Source organism: Hylobates moloch, unplaced genomic scaffold (assembly GCF_009828535.3).
Source record: "Hylobates moloch isolate HMO894 unplaced genomic scaffold, HMol_V3 SCAFFOLD_19, whole genome shotgun sequence".
NCBI classification, from domain to species: domain Eukaryota; kingdom Metazoa; phylum Chordata; class Mammalia; order Primates; family Hylobatidae; genus Hylobates; species Hylobates moloch.
The window spans coordinates 50,098,226-50,119,115 of record NW_026652294.1 but is presented as its reverse complement, the minus strand read 5'-3'; the positions used below and the strand labels follow the sequence as shown (position 1 = coordinate 50,119,115).

General features: G+C 48.3%; 1 protein-coding gene and 1 non-coding gene across 3 annotated transcripts in view; both read right to left on the bottom strand.

Moving 5' to 3' along the window:
* Positions 1 to 48: 48 nt before the first annotated feature.
* Positions 49 to 20,890, bottom strand: part of UBAP2 (ubiquitin associated protein 2) — a 66,597-nt gene continuing 45,755 nt past the window's right edge. Inside the window, exons 11-24 of one of the 2 annotated variants that reach the window (XM_058431218.1) lie at positions 19,849 to 20,062; positions 14,130 to 14,169; positions 11,811 to 11,967; positions 10,881 to 10,950; positions 6,162 to 6,357; positions 5,354 to 5,445; positions 4,982 to 5,029; positions 2,568 to 2,646; positions 2,156 to 2,361; positions 1,740 to 1,839; positions 1,547 to 1,654; positions 1,327 to 1,394; positions 1,048 to 1,239; positions 49 to 960 (exon numbers count right to left, since the gene is read on the bottom strand). In XM_058431218.1, coding sequence (XP_058287201.1) covers positions 865 to 960; positions 1,048 to 1,239; positions 1,327 to 1,394; positions 1,547 to 1,654; positions 1,740 to 1,839; positions 2,156 to 2,361; positions 2,568 to 2,646; positions 4,982 to 5,029; positions 5,354 to 5,445; positions 6,162 to 6,357; positions 10,881 to 10,950; positions 11,811 to 11,967; positions 14,130 to 14,169; positions 19,849 to 20,062 — 1,666 coding nt within the window. In that variant the 3' untranslated portion in view covers positions 49 to 864. The remainder of the gene's footprint in view (positions 961 to 1,047; positions 1,240 to 1,326; positions 1,395 to 1,546; positions 1,655 to 1,739; positions 1,840 to 2,155; positions 2,362 to 2,567; positions 2,647 to 4,981; positions 5,030 to 5,353; positions 5,446 to 6,161; positions 6,358 to 10,880; positions 10,951 to 11,810; positions 11,968 to 14,129; positions 14,170 to 19,848; positions 20,063 to 20,890) is intronic. The other variant, XM_058431220.1, reaches the window with a different exon arrangement.
* Positions 12,615 to 12,694, bottom strand: LOC116459535 (small nucleolar RNA SNORD121A). Its single transcript, XR_004245586.1, has one exon. It is a non-coding gene; the product is annotated as a small nucleolar RNA SNORD121A (small nucleolar RNA).

Sequence of the window (20,890 nt, the reverse complement as noted above, 5' to 3'; positions counted from 1 at the left end):
GGGCTTCTGCCCTGAGCTGCCCTTCAGTCACACCACACAGAGACCGTGCATGCTCTCAGAACTTTATTAGGTGGGGATTGGGCAAGAGAAAACCCCTGAAACAGTTGCCCACCTGGTTCAAGACAACTAGAATGGAAATGTGTTGCTTGGAGATACCTTTGATTTTTAAAGGGGAGCTGACTGGCTGAACAACTCAGATTATTATTTTTTTTTTCATGGTCAGCCAGTCTCTAGTAAGTCTCTAGGGACATGACCAGACCAGAAGCCCCTGTTCTATATGAAGACAAACAGGTGCCCGTATTTGTGTTGAGTGGAGGGATATTGCTGCTATTCCCAGATCAAGATTTGGTGGAAGGAGACCATGACATGACAAAAGGAACAGTTTCTCAAAAACAGAGGTATAAAGTAATTACACAGGAAAGAAAACAATTTCTAAAGGAGTGAGACAAGTCGTGATTCTTCATTGGTACCTGACCCCTATACCCGAACAGCCTTGAACCAGCCCTTCCAGAGACTTCCCCTAGTGGCCCACTGGGCAGTGCAGGCTGTGAAGAAGACCTGAAGGCAGATGGGGTGGGGGTGCTTATTTTGCTACAGTGGAGAAGGGGCTTGAATGGGGAGAGCAGACCTGGCTAACATCTGCCGCTGTCCCCCAACTCCCCCCCCAGCTTCTATCACATTTACAAATACATACATAAATACATTACATACAATAGCCAGTCTGGGAGGCAGACTCCCCACAGAGGCATGGCTGACACATGTCTCGGGAATTCTAGGAAAGGGCACTGGCCTCCCAAATATGTGCTCGTGTGTTCTCTCCTGCCCAGGATAAGCCTTGCCCCAGCCCACCCCTCTCTTCCGGGTTTAGTTTGTCCAGTATGGAGAGTTGCCGTAGGCAGGTTTGGAGGCTTGAGACTTGGGCTGCAGGGAGCTGGGCTGGCTGCGCTGACCCGAGCCACTCTGAGGAAGAGGAGAAGGGAAGGCTGTCAAGGCTGGAGCAGAACCCCTGGCCCACAGCAGGGTGGCTGCCTCCATCACTGTGCTCACCTGGGCATCCTGCGGAAGGTGGTGGTGCAGCAGCTGTGAGTGGGGCTGCTGGTGGGCTGGCAAGATGTGCAGGAATGGTGGGGGCGCATAGCCAGGGGCCGCTCCCGGGGCCAGGGGCCCAGTGGATCCCAAGGCTGAGGGCAGGCTGAAAGGTGGAGGGGTCCCTGCATGAAATCCCTGCTTGTCAAAAGTCTGCAGGGCAAAGAAGACAATGGTGAAGGTCAGGTTGGACTGTAACCTCCCAAAAACCTATACACCCAACCCACCTTTGTCCCTCACCTGTGTCTTATTGTAGACAGAACCAGTCATATCAGGTAGACCGGTGGTGCTTGAAGACACTGATACTCCTAGGAGGAAAAGCAGTTGTTCCCCACAGCAGTTGTTCCCAGCTCCAGGCTCCCCACCTCCAGGGTCACTCAGGGGTTGCCCTGCGTGAGAGGGGATCAGGCAGGAGCCCACCACTCCAGGCCTTATCCTGGAAAGGAGAGGTAAACACTACCTTTGCCAGGCCCAGAACCTGCAGACTTGTTTGGTGCCTGCGATGATCCAGCATAGCCACCTTTGGAGTAGTCTCCTGCTGCTGTCCCCTGGGTCAGGTCGTCATAACCTAGCGTGGCAGGGTACAAGAGGAAAGTGTGAGCCAGGCAAGCCTCTCTGACCCCATGTGTCTCTGTCTGGGGAGTACCCCTCACCTGTACTGTAGCCATGCTGGCCATAACCACTGGCCTGCTGGAAGGGAGGTGTGGGAGTGCTGAGGTTCACCCCGTGTTGCTTGGCTGAGGCTGGAGGGACCTGGGGGGGCAAGCAGATGAGGTATTAGTGTAGGAAGAGGCAAGCTGAGGCTGGTCAGGTACCCCTGCCAGAGCCTAAGGCAGCAGGTGACATACCCACAACCACAGGGGAGCTGTGTTTTCATTAGTGCAACACATACTGGATCTAAACACAGCAGGGGAAAAGTGACCTTGTCCCCAGCCTGAACAGTTCCTGAAGACCAGATAAGAGGGAGTGGAATCACGACCCTCCCTCCCTGCTGGAAGATAGGTCCCAGGTTTCCACCTGCCAGCAACTCAAGGTCAGGAGACACAGTCACACCCGCTGAAATACTCACAAACATGGTGGGGCCATACTGGAAGGCACTGGGCACGCCTGTGTAGTAGGGAAGACCAGTGTAGCTATAGCCAGGTGGCAGTGCAGGGTTCAGGAAGGGCTGCTGGGCTGTGTGGTGGGTCTGTGATTGGCTCTGCTGTGGCTGAGCTGGTGTGGTAGGGGGTGCAGGGGATGCAGAGTCCCCACGGCCAAACTTTGTGACATCACCTAGGAAAGAGCACTGACTCCAGCCACTGCCCTTCCTCCAACCAGAGAAAGGCCCAGCTGGCTTCTGCAAACAGGAACAGGTCTGGCTGCCAGCTCAGCACAGGCTGCCAAGAGGCCTCTCTCAGCTTTGCTGTTGCTGCTTCCCAGCTCCTGGAGTTCGCACTAGGCCAGCCGCGGGCTACTCCTCATCCATTGAGCAAACTCACCTGGATATGGATTATTAGCCAGGCTCCCATCTCGGCTGGCAAGCGCTGTGGGTGCAGCAAAGGGAATTCCATAGTAGTCCTAGGAGAGACCAGGGAGGCTCGATCAGCGACTGGCCCTGCTTGACTCCCAGGGGAGCAGAACCAGCACATGGAAGTGGTGACGCCACACTCCTGAAATAGACTGCATGCCTGAAAGCCAGCAGTCCCAGGGAACGCCAAGTAAATGGTGCCCCTCGGAAGAGTGTGCAACTAGGCGGCCTGCCTAACACATGAGCGCACAGACCGGCCAACCCTGCAGCTTCACCAGGCAGAGCTGCTGGAGACCAAGCCTCACACATCCATTTGACACCACAGGCAGATGCTTGTGTGAATGCCTCGGGCTGAACCAACTTCGCTGGCTTTTCTGTGTGAGAGACTACAGAGCAGCTAGGAAAGCTGACTAAACAGAGCAGACCCGAAAAAGGAGGCAACAGAAGTACAGGGGCCTGAAAGGTTTAAGGGGGGACAGGGAGCAGTGCCAGGTAGGCACAGGAATAAGCAGGACCCCAGGTGAAGCCCGGAACTGGCCTGTCACCACCTACACTGCTCTCGAAACACTGACATGGCCTAGGACAAGCTTGTCCAACCCACGGCCCACGACAGCTTTGAATGTGGCCCAACACAAATTCGTCTTTCTTAAAACATGAACTTTGTTTGCAATTTTTTTAAGCTCATCAGCTATCTTTAATGTTAGTGTATTTTATGTGTGGCCCAAGACAATTCTTCTTTCAGTGTGGCCCAAGGAAGCCAAAACACTGGACACCCCTGGCCTAGGACTTGGGGGAAGTATGGCAGATACAACAAAGCGTGGAGACAGAGACGGCAAAACACAGTGGAGCTTCGTGGAGGAGGGGAGGTCTGACCTGACCCTCACTCACCATCCAGGGCCTCGCACTCCTGGACACACCTGGCCCCTGAGGAAAGGCAAAGCCCTTGGGCTGTGCCCGATCCCAGAAAGGAGCCATCCTGGCTGGGAATGGCACTCACACCCTCCAGGAAACCTCCTGGAAACCCACAGCAGCCTAGAACCCCGGGGAGAGGCAGAGCTGGGAACACACAGAGCTGCACAACTGAGGACCGGAGCAGAGAAAGCCCAGAAGGGGGAGCACTTTCACAGAACACGAGAAATCTCCAGGCGGGAACTAGGCTCACAAGCAGCATAGGTGAACAAACAACCCGAGGGATAGAAAGAGCAACGTATCTCAAAAGGTGGGCTCCAGAGGGTCTTTTCTCTAAGGCACCAAGTGATAAAAGCCAAAAGAGTGCTGTGAATAAGTGTGGAGACCACGGAGAGCCCCTGAAGCAGAACGAATCCCGGGGCTCAGCACCACCTCCCGCACTTTGGGCCTTTGGCCGGCAGATTAAAGGGCTGCTGGTTTGCACAGTGGGGAGAAGCCACTTGGCTCCCAGGCTAGGCCTCTGCTTCTGGAAATACGGCCAGCCAGTGGAAAGGGCTACTCTTCTGAAACAAGAGCAGCTCTGTCAGCTCTTTGTGGTGCGGCAGAGAAGGGGGCAAAACCAATGGGGAAGAAGGCATCACTGCACAAGGGAGAAAGCCTCTTCCTCCAGGAACAGGAAAGACTGTATCTAGCAGAGGTGGTATCCAAACTGCTTGCAACTCTCTGACAAGTGCCCTGGGAAATGGCAGAGCAAGAAGACAGTGGCTCCCAGGAGAAAGTCCTGCCCATGGGCAGGGCAAGGAGCGGGCCTATTCCCCTCTGTCCCCACGGTTCTGTTCATGTGGCTATCCCAGGAAAGGCCCACACTGCATTCTGGCACCAACGGTCAGAAGAAAGAGGCAACCCTGGTCTCAGAGTAAGGCTGCAACCACCAGGGATGTCCCAGGGCAGGCATTCTCACAAATCTAGATGGGAGGCCAGACCCAGAAGAGACCTTAAAGACCATCAGCTCAAGCCACTCACTCAGCTGATTGCAGAAGAGCAGTCACTGGCCACCTCAGACCAAAGACACTATATGGTACTCTGAGGAAGAGGAAGACAGTATAAAACTCCAGGGCCAAGTAAGCAACGTCCATGTCTTGTGTCATATGGTTTTTCTTTTTAAAAAAGAGAGAAAACAAGATGGAGGAGGAAAGATAAGGACCAACATTTAACAGGGGGCATGGCCTACCAGGGCCCCAGGTCCCAAAGGCCTTCATGTTTCCCAGGGATAAGCAATGGACACTCTGTGCCAAAGCCATGGTCACGCCTGGCACAACCGCCAGATGAAGAAAACAGCTTTCTCAGTAGTGGTGCTGAGAGGTTCCTCAGGCAGAGGATCCTAAGGGCCACAGAGTGTGGCAGCCAAGACCGTAAGAGGGGGGACATGTGAAAGATTCTGAACCCTCTGCTCCGACCAGTCCATACCCTACTCACCACTGGCAGCCGTGACTGCAGCATCTGGAGCTCGTCATAGCCATAGATCTGTGTGAGAACCAGAAAGTATATTTTAGGAACCACATACCACCCCCTGGGAAGCCCAGGTCCATCTAGGAGTCAAAACAAGGTTAGGGGGCTGTAACACACCCAGGAATGGGATCTGGATCAGCTGTTATGGGAACAGATCCTGCCTTCACAGAGTCTAGATGGAAGAAGACCACCAGGGCTCAGCAGGGCAGAGACGGGGGGGCTCAGGGATGGAAGGGCAGCTCGAGGTGGGCAACCTGGGCCCAATGCCAGGTTCCTGCCAGGTGCCAGCCCCTGAGGCCAGGGGAGCGGGGCAGGCCAGGAGTTCCGCCATACACTCACCGGGTAGGCAGGAAGCAGTCCTCCGGGACCTACGAGGTACTGGTTGTGCAGCAGGGGAGGCACCCCCTGAGGCAAGTTTGGGGGTGCTTTGCCTGTATAAAGGGAAAAATCAAATGGAGTGAAGTGGTCACCACAAAGAGAGAGAGTCCTCAGCTGCTTCAGGAGGAGGCACAGTCACTGAGCTACCCCAGATGGGTTCAAAGAAGGGCAGTGGCCGAACGCGGCAGAGGGTCATTCTACAAATCAGTGAAGGGGAGACAGAAAGCCCGGCCACCACACTGAGGTGGTTTCAACGTCAGAGAGTTCTGGGCCCAGACAAAAGCAGCCCCTTTCCCCCAATCCCTAAGGTCCCACTGCACTGAGCAAAGAGAAATATAAAAAGAATCTGCCTCCTCCAAAGAGGGCAAGGAAGCCATGCAGTGCCAGGAGAGGGACAGGCTGAGTTCAAAGTGGGTTTTAGCAGCGACCATCAAATCATAGTCTGCTGGGCCTACAGACAGCCTAGGTCTGCAGTCGTGGAGCCCACAATAAGTCATCCCTGGCCCCCCCAAGTCACAATGTCAACTCGGCTCCAGGAAAGAACAAAGAGGAAAGATTGAAAAGCTAGAAGCATGCAGAGGCCAGGAATCCTGCCAGGAAGAATTCATCCCCATCAGGGGTGGGGAGATCGGGCCTCAAGGTCAATGGAACACACAGCACACTTGGCGGGCCTGAGACTCTCCTGACACCTGCACTGCCTTCCTGGGACGCCAGGGAGGCACCTTTGAGGGGCTCAGGGGTGGGCAGGAAAGGCCTCTGGAGCACATACCTGAGGTCACCAAGGGCGCGGCCCTGCTACTGCTGCTGGATGCACTCGCGGGGGTCCCACCCAGACAGAGGCTGTTCGCGGTGTTCATGCTACTGGACAGGCTGACGCCTGAGGATGCGGAACTTGAGACGGAGGTCGCTGCCGTGGAGAAGGTGGCTGAGGACTGGTGGGAAGAGGAGCTCTCCACACTGGCATGCTGGCAAAAGAAAAGCCAGGACACATGGATCTGGAGGCAGAGGAGGAGGGTGCTGGGGAGAGCCTGGCCTGGCGCTTGGGCCCACAGTCTCAAGGCTGAGCAGGCAGGCGATGATGTAACCACCCAGGCTCCCTTAAGGTGAGAGGCTCTGTGCTCAGTGCTCACCGCGGCCCCTCACATAGCAGCTGGTTCCAGCCATCAGGATACAATACATAAACTGAACATCAAAACTATTAACATTAAGCTTTAATGACCACGACTCTCTGTAAAAATCCTTCAAGTTGTTCATGCATTGGCATCCAAAATGAGGGCATAGAAATCCCAAGATAACTTCGGATCATAAATGAACACAGACTGTCTGAATATGGGACGAGTACCTACCTCAAAGCAAAGCAAACAGTCTGAGAAGAGGCGAGCACAGGCCACAGGAAGCCCAGCGCAAGTCTCAATCTTTTGGAGATTTCCCTTCTATTGGGATTCTCAGCCACTGTGGTCTGGAAACAACAGGAGGCTGAGAGAGGCCTTTGCTCCAAAACCTGGTGACATCTTTCAGTCCACCAATGCCTCACCAGTGCCCACCTAAAAGGGCATGGCCTGCCACTATGCCTGACAAGGTACCCCTGGGAAGAAAGAGTGAACCAGCGGATGTTCCATCAGCCCCAAGTCCCAGAAGCCCAACCCTAGCAACAGGGTCCTATGAAGAACTTCAATCTCCGAGCAGGAAGGTGGGAGAGGCACACCTAGGTGGACAAAGCAAAGTCCCAAAAAGGGAGGAAAAGCTCTGTAAGAGGGAGACCAGTCTCCAAACCAGGGCATAGAAAGCAGCATATAAACTCATAGAAGAAAAGCCAAAGAACAGGAAGGGCCCAGGAGAAGGACCCAACCTGCCTCCACAGACTAACTCTCCGCCGCCATCCCATGCCCATAGGTCACTACCCGCCTGGGCACTGGCTTTAAGGAGCTAACATCCAGAACAGATTCACCAAGGTAAAGACAGTCAGAAACATGGTTTCCTGGGGCTCCAAGGCATCTTGTTCCTTCAGCACAGATGGGCAGGACAAGGCTGGAGAGAGCCCCACCAGGAGCAGGGCAAAGGATGCACTGGCCTGCCCACCATCTAGGTTCTCGCTAAGGAGCCAGACTCCCCACCAACCGCCACAGAAATCTGGAACAGCTCTGACCAATGCTCGCAAGTGTACTTGGATATATACAACCTTTTAATCTCGGAAGGAAAAATAAACATTCCCCATCGCTAAGAGATGCTCACTAGGGAACTAGGTCCTGACTTGCTGAAAGGGACTCAAGAGTCATCTGGCAAGTCTCTTCTCCCTTAGCTGCCCGATGGGGTTCCTGTCTCTGGCCCTCATCTTCCAAAACTGGGAGGACATCAACCTGCTAGATTAAAAGGTCAACACTAATTTTCAAGGTCTCGCTCAGTCCATCCAATGGGGCCTATGCAGTCAACTCCCCAGGACGGGCCCAGAGAAGTAAAGGCAGGAGAAGATGCTGAGATTTCCTTTATGTATTGATGGAGAGTGGTAAAGATCTAACTACAAGAAAATGCAAGAAAATACAGATCTATGTAAAAAAAAATCATAAACAGCAAACTTAGGGAAAAATACCTGTACTTCCCATCACAAAGGGCTCCCTAATATAGAAATAGAGACCAAAGACCTGAAAAAAAAGGAACCAAGAATATAAATAGCTCACATAGGCCGGGCACGGTGGCTCACGCCTGTAATCCCAGCACTTTGGGAGGCCGAGGCAGGTGGATCACCTGAGGTCAGGAGTTTGAGACCAGCCTGGTCAACATGGTGAAACCCTGCCTCTATTAAAATAATATTAGCTGGGCCTGGTGGCGTGTGCCTGTAATCCCAGCTACTAGGGAGGCTGAGGCAGGAGAATTGCTTGAACTCGGGAGGTGGAGGTTGCGCTAAGCCGAGATCGTGCCATTGCACTCCAGCCTGGGCCACAAGAGTAAAACTCCGTCTCAGAAAAATAATAAATAAATAAATAAAATAAAAATAAAAAACTCACATAAAGGAAATCAAATGGTTTTCAAATATATATAAAAAAAGGATGTACAACCTCATTAAAAACTAGACTGATGGGCCATTTTTCTGCGAACATATTAAGAAAATACAAATGTTTAATAACACCATTTTGAGGACACAATGGTGTAATAGGATATTTCATTCACTGCCAGTGGGAGGTAAACAGGGTCGAATCACTATGCAGGGCAATCTGGAAATGTGTATAAAATCACAAATGCCTTGCTGTTCCATATCACAGACTGACCCGCTACATATAGCTATACACATGAAACAACGTATGTAGGTTATCAAATGCAACATTCTCTGTGGTATCAAAACTGAAAACAACCCTAAATGGACAGCTGCTTAAATAACCTTAAATAACATCATAAAGCAGAACTGTGGGGGAAAAAACAACAACAACAAAAAACCCCTTAAGTTTCAACATGGAAACATCAAGATACACTTGTGGGGATACACAAGTGGGGAAAAAAAAGTTGAAGGACACTGTACATAAAATACTCTCATTTATGTAACAAGAGAAAAAGAATAAAAAGGGCAGATGATGGCCGGGCACGGTGGCTCACGCCTATAATCCCACCACTTTGGGAGGCCGAGGCGGGTGGATTACGAAGTCAGGAGTTTGAGACCAGCCTGACCAACATAGTGAAATCCCGTCTCTACTAAAAATACAAAAATTATCCAGGCGTGGTGGTATGCGCCTGTAACCCCAGCTACTCAGGAGACTGAGACAGGAGGATCGCTTGAACCCAGGAAGTGGAGGTTGCAGTGAGCTGAGATTGCACCACTGCACTCCAGCCTGGTGACAGAGTGAGACTGCATCTCAAAAAAAAAAAAAAAAAGCAGATGATAATGGGGAAATGACTATGTATGCACTGCGTGTTTTGACTTTTATTTATTAAAAGGATGGAGAAAATGGAAGGATAGAGCCAAGTAGACGAGAGACAGAAAAACTTTTCATTGTTTATCTTTCCGTAACTTTTCAGATGAAATATTATGAACAAACAGTTGACCCCTGAACAACACAGGCTTGAAGTGCATGGGTCCACCTACAGGCAGATTTGTTTTTCACCCCGATGCACTTGTGCGTAATTTGAAAACACCCATATTTGGAAGGCTGACTTTTCCTATAGGTGGGTTCCACAGGGGCAACTGTGGGACTTGAGAATGTGCAGATTTTGGTGTATGCAGTGGTCCTGGAATGAATCCCCTGCATATATGGAGGGACAATTGTATTAGCAATGTCACAGTTCTGTCATGCTGACAAGGTATGGGACCCACTGGATGAGACGATTCTGGCTGTGGCAGGTTGGAATACATGATCTGGAGTTTTTTTTGAGGAGATGGAGAGTGCAGCTCCCCATGAGTGCAGGAGCACTGGGCTTCCAGGCAGCAGTGGCACGGTCACAGAGGACAGCTCCATGGCACTCCTGCTGAGGTCAGCTCACCGCTCCCATGAGCCACAGAGGGCAGGGGCAGGGGGACAGGCAGAGGTGTCCACACTATGCTCTACTTTGAAAGTGGCAGTTTGTGTGTTTTATGATAAAAGATTCTGTGTAAGGTTTGACTTGGAACACTAGAGTGTGAAAGCCACAGCATTAGCCGGATCCAGAGGAAAGGACAGGACGTCCCTTTTCCACCACCTCACGCTGCTGGTGAGCTGCTGCCTTCTTCAGAGGACACGAAGTTCATCAGTTTCCTGCCTCCTCCATTCGTCTGCACCCTAATCCTTCCTCCAAGCCTGTGGACCTGCCTACTCCAACCTCACCCAACACCTCCTGTTGTCTAGGAGCATGCACATTTTGTTAATCCAGGCACCTTTCTATCCTCCAGCCTCTCCTAAGTTTTCATTGCATGCCCTCTACAATCCGCCTCCTCCTCTCCATCTCACTACCATTCACTCAGCAACCCACCACAATCTGGCTGACTCCTACCACTTAAAACCATGCTCACAGCTCCACGACCCACTGAGCCACACCTCAATAACCATAATCAAGGGCTACTCTTTGGCATATAAGGACACTTCCCAGCTGGCGCGCTCACTCCAGCCCTCCTGCCTGGCTTCTCGGCAGTGCATGTTTGCTTCCACTCCTGCCCTCCACCCTCTAGACTCCCTTCTCCAACATCGACCTTCTCACAATCTCTGCCTCTGAGTCAGGAAAGAAGGCACGAGGAAAGATCAAACAGCAAATTCCTGGGAGCAAGGTCACCACCTGACACTCCTGCCAATGACAGATAAGGTTCTGGAGCAACGATTCTTCCCAGGCGCTACAAACTTAGAAAGCAAGATGTCCCCAGATGGTGCCCAGGAAATCAGAAACTCGAACCAGATCACGCCATCAAGACATTTCAGCCAAGCAACTCTGGATTATCGGATACTAAAAATCAGACTGAAGCCCCAGCTGCATGTGACTAAGCTCCAGGCTCCCCAAGCATGGCGGAGTTAGAGGAAGCCGCGCAGACACTTACTGTGTGTGACGTGCTCGAGGAGAGGGCTGCATGTGCAGAGGAGAGGCTGCTCTGGTGGCTGGAGAGCGAACTAGAAGAAAAAACAGAGCGCCGTATGTCCACCTGAACAAGTGACTCCAGATGAACAAGACCCACGTGGGTCAGTGAGCTAGATTCAAACTTGTCCCTAGTCCCTAGCAAAGGACCAGCTTCAGACCCATCCTCATTCTTTATCCCCACAGAGCCCAGTGATGGGGTCCTGGTGGATGGGAATGACTTGCCATGAGGTCTGGAAAACTCCAGAGCCAGCTTCCCTCAACATCCATTTGCTCCTCAGATGCGAAAAGTGAAGACAGAGTTGCACTAAGAAAACGGTCACCCTTGACAACCCCATTCAATCTGTGAATGAGGGATCAAAGTTCCTATGCTCAACTCCACATGCCAGTTCCCATCAAATCCACTTTTGCTCCTAGCTAAAGAGTGATGGAGAACACTCCTCAGAAGACACAGGTAGCAACGCCACCCATTTTCCTACACCTTGTTCTAGTAACATCGTTTCTTCAGCCATGGAAAGTTCAAGTCAGACATCTGCTCAGAAATCCATCATTCTCATTCCACCTCAGTGACATGGGCCCAGCGGTGCCCAGAGAGGCTAGGCTCAGGCACCCTCTGGAGGGTGAAGACAGGTAGGAGGGAGCTGCTGGCCTCACCCTACTCCCAGGGGACCCAGTGCTCTGTGCCAGCAGAGGCGGTACAAGCAGGCAAGGTTTCCATATCTGGTGGTTTTAAGGCACAACCTGGTCAAAACCTAAGCTACAGTCATAATGCAAAAGCCCAGGACATCACGTCAGAGACAACAAGTGTGCTCTGTTCATGGAAGCAACCTTCTACATGAGCTCTAGGACTTTGCCCCAAGGTACTTCTCACTTTGGGCCCACACCTTCCCCATACCTGCTAAGCTGAGAGAGAGGGCTGCTGGTCAGGTCGCCTGTGTGCTGGGATGTGGACGGCAAAAGTGCAGTGCAGGAGGTGGTGCTGGGCAGGGAGCTCACAGACGGGAGGGCAGAGGGAGGGCCTGTTGTCTTTGGAGCTGGAACAGATGAAGTAGCTGTAAGAAGCAGATCTGTTTATTTCTAAAACCAATCCTAAGTACCTGAAAACATGCTCAATATCTTGTGACACGTCAGCCTCAGTTGAGACGTCCATAAAGTTACATTCCCCAGGAAAATGCCAAGCATGTCACCAGATAGCCCCTTGTCTGTCAAACAACACTATCAAAGGACACACTATGGTCAGCTGTTCAAGATGCAGCAAAGAATAGGAAATGACACCTTTATAACCCAGTCTATCCTATATGGGGACATACTTTTCCCACCTAAAGGAACCTAAGCTGTAGATGCATCCAGAAAGAAAAACAGGTGCTGAGCCTAATATGTAAAATTATAATGTGAGGCAAACTCCTCAAAGGGCACAGCAAGGGGGAGTAATAAGCTGACAGGCAAGACCACCTACACGTGCTTCCGCCAAGTCAGGCTGACTCTACCAATGCTCACGGCCAACGTAAGGTAGATTGGGGTTGATGTATATGTTGTGGAGAGACACGGACACCTAACATCTGCAGTCCAACTGTCCAACACCTACTTCCAAATGCACGGTGATCATTTCCTTGGTATGTGCTTGAATAGATGAATCTCAGAGCACAAAAATGAGCTTTGTAGGCTTCAGAAAGGACATGGAGACACTCAGTCCTAGCTGTGGAAAGACTCAGTCTCAGTGCTGTCCACACACACAACTCAGATATGTGCTTGGAAATAAAACATCATTGTCTTTTTCCAGTTAGGAAAGAGGAGCAACCTTGACCCTTCGAAACCCAGGGAAAGCACTTGAGTGTCTAAAGGAAGGGCAGGTCAAAACCAAACACAAGCAATGAAAGGGCCAACTTATACCTAGGTCAGTTCTTACAGAGGCCTTCTTTTTATTGGCAGTCTATTCCATATATAAACCTTGTTCATAGATAAACTGTATAAAGACACCACAGATATACCTCACCTAAAACTAAGACCCCAAAACGTACCGCCCTGGGCCTTGTATTATGATGATAACAGCTTCACAGGAAGCCTCTCTCAAACAAACAAACAAACAAAATGGGGAGGGAAGGGGAGGAGGAAGTGAGGGAGAAGAGAGTATGGGAAATGAAAAGTAGGTTAATGTACACTGCCTCCCAGATACTTTAGTTCTCGACCCATGCCTAGACAAAAGAAACCTGCCATTACCACTGCTAGAGTAAAAAGTTCCTCCGTCATCCAACAAGCTCAGAACGACCAACGAATCTCCAAACAGCCTTGGCAGCCCAACAATACCAATGTCAAACCAAAATCCTGGGGCTCCAAATCTGTCATTACAGTTTCAACTGAGGCTCATCTCGGTCTGCTTAAGTTCAATATCCGCACTCCCAGGAAATCCTATTTAAAGAGAGTCTTTCTGGCTTCCCCACCCATTTGCCTTCCTGAATAAAGAAAGCAAACTACTATAAACAATCACAGACAAGCTGGCCAACTACAGAAAAGAAGCAATTAACGGATTTGCCTGCACTATCTTTGGTAATCACTGAGCTGTTGGAAGGGGGGTCTCATTTTCTCCCAAATGTCCACAGTGAACATTTATCTCTCTAGGCAACAGTCCTTCAGGTCCTAAAGACAATGAGCCTATCTTTCCTGAACAAGAACAGTAAATTTTTGCTTTAGAAGTAGATTTTTTTTTTTTTTTTTGAGACGGAGTCTCACTTTGTAGCCCAAGCTGGCTCAAGCAATTCTTGTGCCTCAGCCTCCCAAGTAGAGGATTACAGGCACGCGCCACCACACCCGGCTAATTTTTCGTATTTTAGTAGAGACAGAGTTTCACCATGTTGCCCAGGGTGGTCTCAAACTCCTGAGCTTGGGCAATCTGCCCGCCTTGGACCCCAAAGCACTGGGATTATGGGCATAAGCCACCCCGCCTGGCCCAAGCATCTTTAAAATGCATACTGTATGCTGCACTTGTGGTGCAGTCTGATTAGGGCAGAAGAATATGAGACCATTACCTCCTTCTTGCTGTGGCTAAGACATTTCTAATAACACCATAGCCAATACCTGGTCCAAAAAAAAAGCAAAAGGGCTGCTTTTTAACAAACGAGCCATTGACCAACTGGTGTTTTCCACATCATGTGAGCTATCCTCTTCCTCTGTTTGGTTGGCACCAGCCATGACAAGAGTAGCTTGCTGCTATACTTACTGTCTAGTGTCTGCTGACTTCGACCACCACCATGTCCATTCTATAAAGAAGAGAAGAGAACATAAACTTACAAAATGAAATCATTACCTGAGTGGCTTTTTATACTTTCTATAACATGTAGCTTAATCAAGAAACAATGATCTCTTTTATTCTATTTTTTAATAAAGGGAAGGTAAACAACAAACTCTCATGCAAGAACAAAAATGTTTAAAAACATTTTTTTTCACCTCCCCAGGTTCAGGTGATCCTCCCCCTTAGCCTGCCTAGGGGCTGAGGCTACAGGTGCCTCCTACCATGCCTAGCTAATTCTTGTATTTTTTGTAGAGATGGGGTTTTGCCAGGTTGACCAGGATGGTCTCCAACTCCTGGGCTCAAGCAATACTCCTGCCTTGGCCTCCAAAAGCACAGGATTACAGGCATGAGCTACCACACCCAGACCCAAATAATTTTTTTTTTTAAAGGTAACTTTTTGAGATGGTGTCTTGCTCTGTCACCCAGGCTGGAGTGCAATGGCGCATCTTAGATCACTGCAAACTCCGTCTCCCAGGTTCAAGTGATTCTCCTGCCTCAGCCTCCCAAGTAGTTGGGATTACAGGCGCGCACCACTACACCAGGCTAATTTTTGTATTTTTAGTAGAGATGGGATTTCACCATGTTGGCCAGGCTGGTCTCAAACTCCTGACTTCAAGTGATCTGCCCACCTCAGCCTCCCAAAATATTGGGATTACAGGTGTGAGCCACCATGTGAGCTGAGATTGCACCACTGTACTCCAGCATGGGCAACAGAGCGACACTCCATCTCAAAAAACAAAACAAAACAAACAAATAAATAAAGGAGACAATACCACTATAGATCTCAGAAACATTAAAAGGACAGGAAAGAAATACATTGAAGTTTTATACCAGTAAATTAACAACTTAGATGAAATGGACAATTCTTTGACATACACAAATAACGTAAGAAACTGAAGCATAGTGGTTCACATCTGTAATCCCAGCTACTCAGAACACTGAAACAGGAGAAGTGCTTGAGCCCAGGAGTTCATGACTACCCTGGGCACTGTAGCAAAACTCCAGCTCAAAAAAAAAAAAAAAAAAAAAAAAAAAAAAGGGTAAATCCCCCAAATAAATAAAACCCCGGGAGTATATAAAAAAAAAACCACAAAAAAAAAAAAAAAAAAAAAAAAAAAAAAAGTCTGAATAGCCCTATATCAATTGAAGGAATTGAATTTACAATTACAAAACTCCTTGCAAAGAAAACTTCTGGCCCACACAGCTATACTGGTGAATGCTACTAAAAATTTAAGGTAGGAAAGAGAACAATCCAACACAAAGTCTTTCTAAAAAATAAAGTGAGACTGGTGGTGATTAAAAAAAAAAAAAGTGAAAATTATATTGCATGGTAACACATCAAGAACTAATATCTAAAACCAGGATGAAAAATCAACAAGTAGCAATATACAGAGGGAAAAGTCTAACAAAGGTTCAATTTAACTGTGTCTGGGGTGTAAATAAGTAAAATTATCTCGCCTGCAGTTGAGAATACATAGTATCAAGTTGACAGCGGATGCAGTGGCTCACACCTGTAGTCCCAGCACTTTGGGAGGCCAAGGCGGACGTTATCACTTGAGGTCAGGAAATCGAGACCAGCCTAGCCAACATCGTGAAACCCCACCTATACTAAAAATACAAAAATTAGCTATGTGGGGTGATACACACCTGTAGTTCTAGCTACTCGGGAGGCTGAGGAAAGACAATCATTTGAACCTGGGAGGAAGAGGTAGCAGTGAGCCAAGATCGCACCACTGCACTGGGCGACAGAGCCAGACTCTGTCTCATAAAAAAAAAAAAAAAAAAAAAAAAAGCTGGGCACAATGGCTCATGCCTGTAATCCTGCCACATTGGGCAGCTGTGGTGGGTTGATCACCTGAGGTCAGGAGTTCAAGACCAGCCTGGCAAACATGGTGAAACCCCGTCTCTACTAAAAAAAATACAAAAAAAAAAAAAAAAAAAAAAATTAGCCAGGTATGGTGGTGGGCGGCTGTAATCCCAGCTACTCAGGAGGCTGAGGCAGGAGAATCACGTGAACCCAGGAGGCAGAGGTTGCAGTGAGGCAGGACCATGGCACTCCAGCCTGGGCAACAACAGCAAACCTCCCTCTCAAAAAATATATACATGTATTTACACACACTACATTAGCAGGTGTACAGTTGTTTTGGGGTTTTTTTTGTTTTGTTTTGAGACAGTGTCTGGCTCTGTCACCCAGGCAGGTGTGCAGTGGCATGATCTCAGCTCACTACAACCTCCGCTTCCTGGTTCAAGCCATCCTCCCACCTCAGCCTCCCAAGTAGCTGGGACTACAGGTGTGTACCATCACACCTAATTATTATTATTATTATTTGTAGAGGCAGGGTCTCATCATGTTGTCCAGTCTGGTTGTGAAATCCTGGGCTCAAGTGATCCACCTGCCTCAGTCTCCCAAATTGCCAGGACCACAGGCTCGCACCACCACGCCCAGCCACTTTTTGTATTTTTTGTAGAGACAGTTTTTTGTCATGTTGCTTAGGCTGGTCTCGAACTCCTGACCTCAAGCAATCCACCTGCCTCCACCTCTCAAAGTGCTGGGATTCCAGGCATAAGTCACCATGCCCAGCCCAACATGGTTGTTTAGATTATGTAAGAAATGTTATATGATGAGCTTCTCAAAAACTTATGTTGAAACAAAAACAGCTTGTCATTGGCCAGGCGTGGTGGCTCACGCCTGTAATCCCAGCACTTTGGGAGGCCAAGGCAGGCAGATCACCTGAGGTCAGAAGTTCAAGACCAGCCTGGGCAACATGGTGAAACCCTGTCTCTACTAAAAATACAAAAATTAGCCAGCATGGTGATGGGTGCCTGTAATCCCAGCTACTCGGGAGGCTGAGGCAGGAGAATCGCTTGAACCCAGGAGGCGGAGGTTGGAGTGAGCCAAGATCACGCCATTGCACTCCAGCCTGGGAAAAAAAAAAAAAAAAAAAAAAAAAAAAAAGCTTGTCATTGAAATTTCCATAGTTCACATGGTTTTTCTTGTTTTAGTGCCCATCTGTCAGGATATAGACTCTAACTTATTTCTGTCAAAGTGTCTCTGAGAAGGTAATTTTAATCTGTGGATATTCCAGGCTGTGGAAGGGGAAGAGAAGAAGGAAGGGAGGATGATCCATCCAAGACAGACAAGGCACACAAATATTTTTCTAAATGTTTAGTTGAAGGGAATGATGAAAAAGACAAAACATGGAAAGCTCCATTTTACTCAGCTAATATGTTCCAAGATTCTATTCCTGTTTGTGATTTTATGTCTCATTAGAGGTAGAGTGCCATAATCTCAGAAAACATAGCTTAAAAACATTATCTGATTTCCTATGTCTCTTTTTTTTTTTTTTTTTTTTTTTGAGATGGAGTCTTGCTCTGTCACCCAGGCTGGAGTGCAACGGTGTGATCTCCGCTCACTGCAACCTCCTCCGCCTCCCAGGTTCAAGCGATTCTCCCACTTCAGCCTCCCAAGTAGTAGCTGGGACTACAGGCACGCACTACCACATCAGGCTAATTTTTGTATTTTGGTAGAGACAGGGTTTCACCATGTTGCCCAGGCTGGTCTCGAACTCCTGATCTCAGGTGATCTGCCCACCTCAGCCTCCAAAAGTGCTGGGTTTACAGGAGTGAGCCACTGTGCCCAGATTCCTATGTGTTTTTAATGCTCTCAGCCATTTGTGTGCTTTATAACACAAGATTCCTTGAGACTAGCCTGGGTAACATGATGAAACCCCCTCTCTACAAAAAAATTAGCCGGGTATGGTGGCATGTGTCTGCAGTCCCCACTACTCGGGAGGCTGAGGGTGCAGGCAGTTGTCATCGCGCCACTGCACTTCAGTGGGTGACAGAGCCAGACCCTGTATTAAAATGAAGAAGAGAAGGAGAGGGAGGGAGAAGGGGGGGGAGGGGGAGGAGGATGGGGAGGAAGAGAAGAAGAAGAGGAGGAAGAAGAAAGAGGAAAGGAAAAAGAAGAAGAAAAAAGAAGGTAGGAGGGAGGAGGGTGAAGAGGAGGGGAAGGAGGAGGGGAAGGAGGAGAGGGGGAGGGAGAGGAGGGGGAGGGAAGAAAGGGAGAGGGAGAGGGGAACAAGAAGAAAAGGAGGAGGAGGAAGAAGGCCATGACAACAAGATTCCTTAACTGAAATGCAGTTAAGACATCGGATGCATGCAGGCAGATTTAATATAGGAACAACCACAGTGTAGTTGTTTCTTTGGCTCTAGAAAGGCTTCTTCCTAAACTGGAAGCATATCTATACTTTTCTCAGCTGCCTACACCAAGGAAGATGCTGCAAATGTGTGTGTAAGGGCGTATACATCGTAGGAGGGGTCTTGTGGGGCAAGGGCTTGGATTTACTCATAGGATTATCAAGTTGCAGCACTCTTAATAAAAATTGTTGGCTTAAAAATTTACTCAGAAACCTTGGATATATAGAGTTGTTGAGCTGAAATCCTAAGCTATCATGTCATATTTACAAAATAATGTCAAGTGATAAAAGGAACAAAGAGCCCAGTGTAGTGGCTCACCCTACAATCCCAGCACTTTGGAAGAAGGCCAAGATAGGTGGATTGCGTGAACCCGGCAGTTCAAGATCAGACTGGGCAACATGGTGATACCCTGTCTCTAAACAAAATACAAAAGTCAGCCAGACATGGCAATGCATGTCTGTAGTCCCAGCTCTTTGGGAGGCTAGGGTGGGAGGATTGACTGAGCCCAGGAGGTCAAGGCTGTGGTGTGTTGTGATCGTGCCACTGGACTCTAACCTGGGTGACAAAGCAAGAACCTGTACTCCCCCAAAAAACAAACCCACAGAATTGGTCACACTGAATGCTCACATATTAATTTTTAGCATTTATCAATAAAGTATCTTTAATTAAGATATCCACATTGTAACTTTTATATGCAATAGGAAACCAAAAAATTAGCGCAACTTTCTTTATTGCAGTGGTCTAAAACAACCTGCAGTATCTCCAAGGTATGCCTGTAGTGTCTTCCATATTATTTTAATTTCCTGGGAGAGAATGATGTTCAAGTATTACTAGTGTGACATGAAATGTGTATACTTACTTGTTCTTTTTTAAGTTTCTTTCTAAGATTCTCAGGAGATATTGGTACATCTCAACTTAACAGAAAGCAATACAACTGGCAATGACCATCAGATATGCAGCTAGCAAGAATCTAGAAGGGTAAAACTTTAAAACTATATCAAAAATAGATCTGGTTCCTTTATCTATAGTCCAATATTATTAACAAAAACTAGGTAGAAAATACACAATTTTAACACAAAAATACCTAACAGTGAAGAAGCAAATACATTCAAAGCAAATGGGGCAATTAGAGAGAAAGCGGTACATGAAATATTCAGAGATATTTCAGACAATGTAGAAGTACCCAGTACTACAGCCAAAGTGCTCATACTACATGCATGCTTGATTTTCTCCACAATGTGTATGAACCTGCGGATCTATCCACACACTCAAGAGCATGGGTGCTAGAGATGCCCACTGTAAACAAACTTAATGAACTATAAGGATTCTTCTCAAAAGGTTAGTCAATTTGTAAAATAAAATCATATCCAAGAAGCGTAATTAAACCAAACATTAATTTCCAAATAAGACAGACATCTTATGAGAAAAAAACTAAAATACCACTTACCATGATGGTTCCTGGAGCTGACTCTGATGAACTCACAGGGCTTTGGTATGGGATCCTGTTATGCACAGAACTCTGGTCGTAAGAGGAAGACATTGCTACTGGACTAGCAGAACTCAGTGATGAGCTTGTCAGACTGCAGGAGGTAATGACGGAAGTTGTGTATGTGGAGTTCTCTACTGCACTGGTCATTGGTAAAGATGTATTCAAAGGCTCACTGAAAAGAGTCAAAGATATTCAACATAATTTTTTTACTTTAAATAGCTTCATAAAAAAAACATAAACAGCTTCACGAGATGCAACTACTGCATCAATTTATTATCCCAAATGAGACCCACCTAATTTAACTGAGAGATAGGGGGACACCTTTAAGAATACTTAGGCTGCGTGCGGTGGCTCACGCCTGTAATCCCAGCACTTTGGGGGGCAGAGGTGGGCGGATCCGGAGGTCAGGAGATCGAGACCATCCTTGCCAACATGGTGAAACCCCGTCTCTACTAAAAATACAAAAATTAGCAGGACGTGGCGACGGGCGTCTGTAATCCCAGCCACTCTGGAGGCTGAGAAAGGAGAATCACTTGAACTCGGGAGGCAGAGGTTGCAGTGAACCGAGATCGCGCCACTGCACTCCAGCCTGGTGACAGAACAAGACTCTGTCTAGAAAAAAAAAAAAAAAATAAGAAGATTCTTTAAGGAATCCAGGTGTTTGAGACTATCTTTAAAAAGGAAACTTAAACAAATATCAGGTTTTGCCTCTGGAATGTGGAAAAACTAAAACAACAACAACAAAGTCAGCCAGGCACGGTGGCTCATGCCTGTAATCCCAGCACTTTGGGAGGCTGATACAGGCAGATTCATTGAGCTCCAGAGTTTGAGGCCGGTCTGGGCAACATGAGGAAACCCTGTCTCTACAAAACATATTAAAAAATTAGCTGGGCATGGCGGTGCATGCCTGTAATCCCAGATACTCAGGAGTCTGAGGCAGGAGGATCATTTGAGCCTGGGAGGCAGAGGTTGCAGCGAGCCAAGCATGCTGCTGCACTCC